We start from the raw sequence: 10,177 nt of genomic DNA, 5'->3' as shown, positions 1-10,177 counted from the left end.
GGACCTTTGGTGTAGGCTTTCTCAGGCCTATTTAGAAATTTGAAGTTCCATCAACAGAAGGTGGAAAGAAATATTGTAAACATCATCACCTTGCCCACTTCCCAAGAGGAGATGAATCAAGAAGTGAAACCAATCTATGTGGTAAATGATGCGCTTGGTAGTGGAGAGTCCTCGGTGATTTCCAAATAACCGAACCAAATACTATTGAAGATACTAAAATCAAGGAAATGGTGCTAGAATTAATAGAAGAAGCCAAGAAAATCTCTTGTGAAGACTCTAGCTTATTTTGCAGTGAGAATGCTAAGATAGATATAATTTAGGAATTAAGGAATATACTCCATTCAAACTATTTTTCAATGTTGTGCTTAGTGGATTTGATGAAAGTCTATCCACTTAATTAAATGATGGATTTTGGAGAGAAAGGAATCTATCCCTATTTTTTAGAGTTTGACGTCCCAAAAGACCACATGGAAAACCCACCATCAAAGGTAAAAGAGCTCAACTTCTGATGTTTAACTAATGGCTTATTGATGTTCCAACCCTTACCCAAGGAGCCAAATCAAAAATTTTATTTAAAGTTAGGTAAAAGGTTCAAGTCTTCAAAGTGGCAAGATAAAAGATTCATTGTCATTCCCCCACCTCCATCTAGCTTCACCTTGGAAGATTTGAATCTTCTATCCCTCTGCCGCTCAACTCATAGTGAGTTAAAGTTGTGATGGAGATTCAAATCTTGTAAGTGAAAACATAAATGATAGTAGGAGGAGGTCCTTACCACAAGAGTTGGGAAGCAATTTATCATGCCACGAAAGTAGCGCGTATCCTTTTATTTATGCATGATATAGCAAATTTTATTTTTGTTTATACATAATGCATGAAATTCTGGTAGTATAAGGAGTGTCGATTGAAATTGAATAAGGGATAGAGTGAAAATATCATGTTTTGAACTGAACAAGGGAGTGCAGGTGACCTAAAATTTGGTCTCAGTTACTGGGATCGCATACCGTGTCACCGAGATTGTGGTAGACAAGTGTCTGCAATCACGGAACTAGGACCACGATACCAGTTAAATCAGATTAAGAGACCATTCGACTGATATTTTCCCCACATGCACCCTTTTTCAAATTCTCTTTTATTTTTTCACATTGTGTGAGGGTCCAAGTGTGCATTCCAATTGCTGTGCATCATCTAATACGGTGTGTTTTCTCAATATCCTCATTTTAATGTTGTTTTAGACTTAGAACTTGTAGTTAAGAAATATGCTCAAAATAGTGTTTTTAATGTATCCATGCATGTTTATGATTATGATTATGGTTGGCTATTGTAATTAGTGTAAACATCATATGGGAAGTCTTGAGTACCAGGTTTTATTCCTAAAACTATTGAAATAAATGTGTACACCATGTGTTTGATTTAATTCCACGATGAATTCCATGTTAATATCTTTGAGTTTGGGGGTAGAATCATGCATTCTATGCTTAAGTTCCTTTAACATGATGTTTATATGCCTAGTCGGAACAGAAATTTGCAATTAAAATCTTGAGTTTTAGTGATGTTGCAGAAATTGTCAAACATGGTCTCAAATACTGAGATTACGGTAAATGGTCAGCAGTCGCGGCACCGCGATCGCGGTTAAGGCTCTATTATCTCCATACACTACAAGAAAAATCTTTATTTAAGACCAATATTTAAGAATGTGCTATTAATTTTGTCTCTAAAAATATATATATTGGGACAAGATGATAACCCAGTCCTTAATTTAGTACTCTATTGTGAAGGTGTTAAATCTAGTCCCTAAATAATTTATTAACTGGTCCTAAATTATAATTGTGTATTGTTGAGGGTGAGAAAGTGCGCCAATCTAATACTGGAATCTTAAAAAAAATTAGAATTCTATGTAAAACTTCTGAAGCATCAAAAGAAACCATATATTCTGAATTAAAAATTCTAAAAGTTAAAAAACTCTCTATTTTCTCCATCAAACATATAGTCCCTATTTGCCCTAATTTAGCTCTCTTCATCAAATTACTCTACAAGTTCTCTCCATAGAACTGCTTTTGGTTGAAGTCAATCCTTGTAGAAGTATCCATCGGTCTTATTTCTCTTTGAGGTGGGATCTTGTTCTTTATGTTTTTCTTATATTTATTATTCTCCGAGCTAGTTTTGATTTATGTATTTCTTAGATTACTTTTTCTATATGGTGGTTTTTCTAAGATTTCTCAGTAATGCATGTGATCTAGTCTTAGGGGATGACTTTTCTTATGTTATTTAAGATTTCTTATGTCATTTTTACTAGCATCTTGGAAAATAATGGTGTTAGGAAAGTTGCAATTTCTTATTGTTTTATTGATATACTTTCTCTCGGTACGAAAAAACTAGAAAGTTAGGAAACTCATGTTTTAAAATAGGGCTAATAAATATGTAATTTCACTTTCATGTTCTAAGTTATATAAATGTCTACCTCTTCTATGATTTACCAGGAAAATTGTAGTGTTCTAAAGTTTGGACATATAGCTGATGTAACATGTAGAACACTATTTGCTATTCAAATGACGAGGATTACGTTATGTAATTAGTTGGCTGGTGTATCTTATAAGAGGTTTTAAAAGGTTCTATTAAACAACATATTCTGTGTGAAGTAGTTTAGTTTCTGTTTTCCCTTTCTCCTAATAGAATCATTGGGCTTGGCTGAACAGGACAAATTGTTATAGAGAATTCATCGTTCAAGAATGATATTGGACCAATTTAAGTGAACTTGGAAAAAGTATAAGGTAGTATTGAAATCAAAGTATATTTCTAGGAAACGTGGTTTGGTCGAAAGGAACACTTTGGTTCAACTAGTGGATTAAATATACATAATCAACTTTACTACTCGAGATAAGCTAGAAGGGACCTTGAACACATAGTGCAGGAATCCTCATCTTAATTACAAGTTAATTTGTAATCTTTTATATATCTTAGTGCCATTTTTTTATTTTAATAACCCATGTTGGGTCGGGGGTTGAGCAACACCCCAAGCTTTTTATTTCATCAATGAGGGGGACTACACCAAAACATCCATACAAACACAAAATAAAACTCAAAGGTGGAATTAATCTACCTAACAAATAACCTAGTACCTTAATTCTATAACTTAGGGTAAATCTATGATTTAGGTAAAGTTTTTTATGATGGAATTTAATCAAAAAGACCTCTTCTAAGATGTTATATATTATGCCAACATAGCCTAGAAGAAAATAGATAAGATGTGTAAGCTCAAACATGATATGTTGGAAATAAAATTACGTGAAGTGAAGATGCATGCTCTTGTGATACTAATGAAAACATCACAAACATGTAAAATGTGCACCCTTACTGCTTTGTGACCTTGTAAGAGGTCCATTAGCTGCGGAACTGGTGGCAACTTGAAAGGACCTTTTTGTTAAAAACTTCTTGGAGATAAAGCATTCTACTTTGATGCCTCTTGTATTTCATTGTGTTCAACAAAATTTTTAGAAGGACCAAATGCTTTGAAAAGATCCTAACTTACCTCTTCTTTCTCACTATCCTCATTAATAGATTGATTATCATCATCAACTTCAACTTCCGAACAAATAACCCTATTCAGTACAATTATCCTTGGAATTTACCAAATTTCTAATAGATTTTGACAAAGCAGGAAATCGTTCATTAGTTTGTTCGCAATCAGACCAAACTTCTTTTGTCCTTTAAGATGTTTCTCTTTTCCTAGATCTGTCTTTCCTCTTAGATGCTTCTTTCTTGAGCTTATCCTACTTTTTATTGTGTTTCCCTCTGCTTTCTACTTGTAGGATCAGTTCCCATAGTTGAAAGAGGAGAAAACACCCTCACATTCCCTTCTTGGAAAGCATTTCTAGGGTCAGCAACATTCACAAGAGATGTTACTAGTACATCCCTCTCTTCTTCCCCTTTTTATTTTCAACAAGTTCACACCATTTATCACTAGGAGAAGATGGAACTGCAGTATTCTTACAATAAGAAACCATGCCATCAGAAACATTATGCTCAACCCCAATATTTTTTTTAATACTATCTGTAGAACACCCCTTAATTCCCTCTAAACCACTAATGAATTCAGCATCAATATAATTCTCACTATTAGGGAGGATGGGACAAGACCTCAACACCTCTTTCTCACATCCACCAAAGAACATTAACATCAGCCAAACCAGGGTGGGTACAAGGATTAGGAGCACTTAAGTTAATACCTGAAGGGTCCTGCAGATCAAGCACCTCAAATGGATTTTTATTAAAAAATTTCTCCTATTGATTTTGGATGGTATCACTTTGTAAATTTGGTATAGCTTGTGAAAATTTTGGTCTACTTATTTTTTATCGGTACTATTGTTGCTTTTGTTGTTGTTGATAATTGATCTTTTTTCCTTTTCTTTTCTGTGTATGCCATTGTTTTGTGCCTTACTTTGTATTGTTTCCATTTTCCAGATTCTTGTCCCTTACTATTTCTGCATTTTCTTTCTCATGTCTTGATGGATAACTTGTGTTTTTATGACTATTTTCTATTGTTGTGACGATGTTAAAATAAAAATAAAAATTCTTCATCTTTGAAGTTTAAATCGAGATCCCAGTAATGAGGAACCCTAACATCAGTGAAAACTTTATGAGCAGCAGCCTCAGTCCTGCAGTCATGAACAAAAAGACCTATTGAAGCTCGACTTCGCAACACTCCCTTGCCAAACCAACACACGCTTGTTGAGAGTCTTATCATCTTCTTCATATTCACCTTCACCTTTATCGCCTTTTTTCTTGCTGGCAGTGACTTTTTGAATTGGGAGTTTTGCTCTGAGTAGGTGACTGATTTTCCTTACCTGATCAGTAACCGCTTTGCGTCTATGTATCTAATTTTTTAAGCTGTTCGTCTGGATTTCCATCATAATCTACCAGGCAATCTATTTCCATACTGTACCATATATGTGTCTCTATTTTAAAGTATAGAAGTTCTCATTAAGGCCCAAAAAGTGTTAGAAAAAGGCTACAATCCCCTGTCAAGCTTACACTCGTGCCTTTTTAAACAAAAATAAAAGAGTTTTTCTACCGTGTTACTTATATTTTATGAAAATAATGATCTAAAGTCTTGTCGCTGATTAGAACTTTGTGGATATCCTAGTTTCAAATTCTATTTGATGGATGTATATGTGGTTTGAGCGGTTTCATCTCATATTTTTGTTGTTGGAACATTGTCACTATTTTATTAGATTTGTAGTTTGAACATTTTCATTATTCTGCTGGGCAGTTGAGTCAGTAAAATAAAAATTGTTTGTTGAGTCATTAACATTTTTGTCTTGGTCTTTTGTGTGTCTATTATATTAGTGCTTCGGTACATATTTGGGTATTTGAGCAAGTAGCTTTTCTTTCTCAAGAGATACTGCTGCAATGTTTTGGTCGTTGCTACCTCAGTTATTTCCCCACTCTTAGTATCCTACTATCTTGAGAGATCCTAACTGACTAGCTTTTTGGGTCAACTCTCTTCTCTAGAACGTATTATAATGATCTGATAAGTTTCTTGAATGGATGTTATCACTTTCATTTCAGTAAAGGACAATTCCTTTTTTTTAACTTCAATTGTATGTTTTTCCCATCTCTCGGACTAGTAGATTTTCCAGGTGCTGGTCATATTTTCTCTTTTGTGATGCTCGAGGACTTCACATGAAGAAACACAGTTAAAGGGTTGCCACACAAGGAGGTATAGTTTCAAATGTGGATGCCTTAACAACTTGGCAGTTATAGGTCTATAATCTGGATTTTTCTTTAGAATGATTTTTATCATCTTATTATGGTGGGGAAGTATATAATCGAAAGTGGTAAGAACAGACCACGGTCAATTATGCAGCATGCATGAAACCATATATCAAATTTGTATCCATAGGATATATTGACGAGGAGCTCAAGACACAAATCCTCCAGAGTGTCAGCTATCGAGGAAGCAAGGCTAGGCCTTATCCATCGAGCAATTTTTCTAGTAATAAATTACCTAACCTGATTTCGTTCTTTATGATGAATATGTTACATAATTTGAGGTCTCTGTGATGAGTACAATTTGAATGCAGATGCTCCAAAGCTAACAAAATCCTCTCCTGATGTGCATGCACTTGAACTTTTTGGTCTGTTTTGCTACTGTTATCTTCTGCCTTGTTATTAACTAATAAAAATACTTTCTTTCTTAGATGCATATCTTGTTCAAATATAGACTATTTAAAGATTGATTGCACACCTCTCTTAAAGTTTAATTGAATGTATAGTATTATTTAGTGTGTCCTTGTCCTTCGAATTTGTTTAAGTGCTCTTTTTTCACATTATTATCATGCTTATCATTTTTTTACAGCAGTGAAGAAATTATGCAACTGCCCAGCAAAAAGAGCAATTCTAAAGGTTAGTAATCGTGTGAGGTTGTGTTTCTTTGTGCATGTAATATTTATTTTCGTGTGAGATTGTAGATTTCTTTGTAATTTGATATTTATTTTCATGTGAGATTGTAGGTTTCTTTGTGCGTGTTATGTTTATTTCTTGGAGAGGTCCTCTTTATAGTGATGAATTATTCTAAAGAACTAGATCACTCCATATGCTAATTACTTGTGAAAACTCTCTCAATTTTATATATATATATATATATATATATATTGTGTATGTGCTTTCTAGATAAAGCTCAATATGACTTCTTTTTAGAGGTTTTGATGTTTTGAAGATACATGTTTTGAAGATTTCATACAGGCTATTCAAAGTGGATTGTTGTCACTGCTGAGACTTTACAATACAAGCTAGGAATGTTAGATTTGGGATTATGTAAACAGTTCTATGATATTTATATTTTGGCTATACGTTAATTGAAGTGTAAATACGTTTGTTTGTAATATGTCCAAAAGTTTTCTTTATATTTTTTATAAGCATCTCGTTCTCTATTGTATTTTATAATACTTTTAAGAAATTGGACAAAGAAAATTACATATTTAGTTTGAGACCATAATTTATTGTCTATATAGTCCAGGGATTATTATTTATTAGGACTAGTAGATAATGGTCGCTAAAGGTCTATAGGGACCAAAAGAACATACATGTAATATCGTCGCTAAAAGATAATATGACAATGTAGTTAGTCTAATCAGAACAAGAAATACCTTTGCAAAAAGATAATTATGATGAGGTAGTTAGTCTATTTGAGACCAGATACCATTGCTAAAAGAAAATTATGACGAGGTAGTTAGTCTATTTGGGACGAGATTGCTCGTCCTATAAGAATAATTAAGACGAGGTAGTTAGTTGATTGGAACAAGATATACCATAACTAAAAGATAATAACGACCAACTTTGTTACCGTCTCAAAAGGGTTTTAAGGACCATCTTATTAGACTCGTCGCTAATGACTTTTTGTGGCAAAGCTTGTTAGGATGGGACGCGACCATATTTTTCCCATCCTAAAAGACCAATTGGGACAAGATTTGGACTTTCTAGGACCATATTTCCCTTCCTTATAGGCTGTTTTTCTTGAAGTAATTCCTGAGGGTAGTTTATTGCTTAAACAAAAATTTCTGCATATCCATTTTTTACCCCAAATCCCTCTATAATAGCACAACATGAGCTTATCTAGCTAACCTAGCATGGTCTTGATGTGGGAATACTATTAATGGTCAAAATTATGATACTTACAGGTACTTAGCCACAAAATGGGATACTTTGAAAATATAAAATTCATGTCAGCTGACTGCCACAACCTCTACTATGCTGACCTACCAAGAACCAAACTATTCCTAGAGAGGTGTATCTTCATAGACAGGGTGCCCAAAAAATTTGCAAACTTCTTCAATAGGCTTGCTACTACCGGGTGGATATGTATTTCCCCGGACCTCTATCAGGATAATGAGCACTGGGGTCAGAGATTTCTATGCAAATCTTAGTGTAGTATCCTTCTTAAACCTGGTGATGATGATTAGCAGGAAGGAGGTGTGTTTTGGAGTTGCACAGGTAAACGAAGTCTATGTGATCCCAGATATAGATATATCTTACTTATAAGCAAGGGGATGTGATCCAGAGACTTGGATGGCTAGCATTCAATGACCCAACAGAGAGGTTTCCTGGGTTGCCACCAAAAGAGTGATCTTCATGCAAGACTTCAAAGTAGAGGCCTAAATCAGGTAGAAGATCATGTGCAGCAAAGTTTTTCCTTGTAAACTAATGTAGGGTGTATTTATTCTATTTACTATTTCAAGTATGTATCTACAATGTCCAAAGGTGTTTTCAAATAAGTTTGTACATAATTGGTTCATTTAGAATTCAACCGAGAAAACAAGTTTGACTAGCTGGAGCTAGGTGTTGTTCTAGTCTATCGTGGTGGATTCTAATGTGTTGAATGAGTTTCAAAGGTTATTTATGTGTAATTATATGTGGAAATTTTTTTTGTATGTGAAAATTTCAATTGGATCAAGTCAAAAGTCGAAATAGTAAGTTAAAGATCAATGTGGACAAGCCTAGTCTTGGCTCTTGTTTTTAGTTAATTATTGTTAATGTTGTGTTATTTTGAGCTCTAATATTAACTGTTTGATTATGTAGAATTCTTGGTGAGTTGATTATGGTTATATATTGGTGCTATAAAATATTGAAATTGAGAGGAAACAACAACCACAAGGCAAGGAATGGAAGGAGAAACACTTAGACGAAATTAGGCATAAAGAGGCACATTCCAGTGAGCCTACGCGAATTGGCCGCATCACGGAGCTCTTCCCACACAATAAACAATGCCTCATAGAGCTCTTCCCATGATATATCAAAGGCGTTGCATGGCTTATCCCATAGGCAGCCACCAACACGACATAAAGCTCTTCTCACACATCGCTTAAGTCCTCAAATATAAATAGGACTTATTGTACTTTTTTTTCAATACTCTTGATGTCATTGGGAGCTTGTGGAGTATGCTCAACACGAATTTTAGGGGTTTTCTATATTTTAATTAGTTCATTCATATATTTAATCATGTATTCAATTAATTGGATTACAATTTTGTCTATTAGTGGCTAAACGCTCCCTTTCTGGGGTTAAGAAAAAGAACATGTTTGCTATCGTTATGAATTTAGTTTGTTTGGATTGCTTATCATATTTGGTTGTTTTTTAGTCCTTCTTTTAACAATTTTAAGGATTCGCGACACTTAGAGTACATATGTTGTCGACCTTGTGATATAGGGAGGAGGAATAGGAAGATAGAATATGGTGATAAATATAGTAAGGTCCTTATTCTTTTATGAAATAAGGAATTTGAATTAGCATCTAAGAAAGGACTATACCTAGAAGCCTTTCTTGGATCACATGTAAGATGATAGCCTTAAGCGCTTAATTAAATTATTACATCCCCTTTCAACGATGTAGTTGTAATGTCTAAGTTAGGTAGACAATTAGAGGTCGGGACACCATGATCATGTGATAAGCCTTATAAAACAATAATCAAGATAAGTAATCTAAAAAATGATGTTCACTAGCACAGTATGATTGTTCTAAGTGCCTTAACCCTAGGCTTTCCTTCATTGATTGTCTCAAGACATTATTTTACTCACTGTTTACTTTACTTTAGTTTACAAATATTCAAAACTCTTTTGGTTACGTTGCACGATTCTAATCTACAATTTTGGAGTGAAATTTGATAGTTGTTTAACACAAGTCTCTGTGGGATCGATACTTGGCTTGTAAAATGGACACTTTAATACTTGTGTGGCCATGTACACTTGCATGTCCGTTTGGGCTCAACAACTCTTTGGCGTTGTTGTTAGGGACTTATAAGCTGGAAACTATTTTATTTTTAGTGTTACTCTTTTGATTTTTGTGGTGCTTTATACTTGGTCTTGGTTTTATATTTTGCAGGAAACAGGTTTCTAGACTAGTAAGGTGGCAAGGGATAGGGAATTAGTTGAACCAAGCACCAAACCCGAGCAATGCTTCCATCAATGAAGGATAGAAGAAATCCTTCTCCCCCGTATTCTACAAATCAAAGCAGACCAAGAAAATCCAGCTCTCATGGCTGAACAATAACCAGCCCTGTAATGCCCCGAGAGTACACCTTGGGCATCACACGGTGCTTACAACCCCAAAGGACCACAAACTAACCCATGTTGGTACCGGTTGTGAGCACTTAATAATATAACATGGAATATGTGCTGAAATTATT

The 10,177-nt window shown here is 34.5% G+C and overlaps 1 protein-coding gene across 14 annotated transcripts; it reads left to right on the top strand.

The window, feature by feature from the left end:
* The first annotated feature begins 1,768 nt into the window (after nt 1-1,768).
* LOC107858437 lies at nt 1,769-9,471 on the top strand. Of its 14 annotated transcripts, none has more exons than XM_016703094.2 (5): nt 1,769-2,107; nt 5,628-5,992; nt 6,081-6,134; nt 6,356-6,402; nt 8,575-9,471. In XM_016703094.2, exons 2-5 carry the CDS (start codon nt 5,869-5,871, stop codon nt 8,584-8,586), a joined length of 237 nt encoding a protein of 78 aa, XP_016558580.1. In that variant the 5' UTR covers nt 1,769-2,107; nt 5,628-5,868; the 3' UTR covers nt 8,587-9,471. The 14 variants fall into 14 exon arrangements, 4 of the variants coding, with proteins under 4 accessions (XP_016558580.1, XP_016558577.1, XP_016558578.1 ...); XM_016703091.2 differs by lacking the exon at nt 8,575-9,471 and adding an exon at nt 6,742-6,990; XM_016703092.2 differs by lacking the exon at nt 8,575-9,471 and adding an exon at nt 6,731-6,990.
* The last annotated feature ends 706 nt before the right edge of the window (nt 9,472-10,177 follow it).

This window comes from Capsicum annuum, chromosome 2 (assembly GCF_002878395.1).
Source record: "Capsicum annuum cultivar UCD-10X-F1 chromosome 2, UCD10Xv1.1, whole genome shotgun sequence".
NCBI classification, from domain to species: domain Eukaryota; kingdom Viridiplantae; phylum Streptophyta; class Magnoliopsida; order Solanales; family Solanaceae; genus Capsicum; species Capsicum annuum.
The sequence above is the reverse complement of the archived record's forward strand: the minus strand, read 5'-3'. Positions and strand labels throughout refer to the sequence as shown.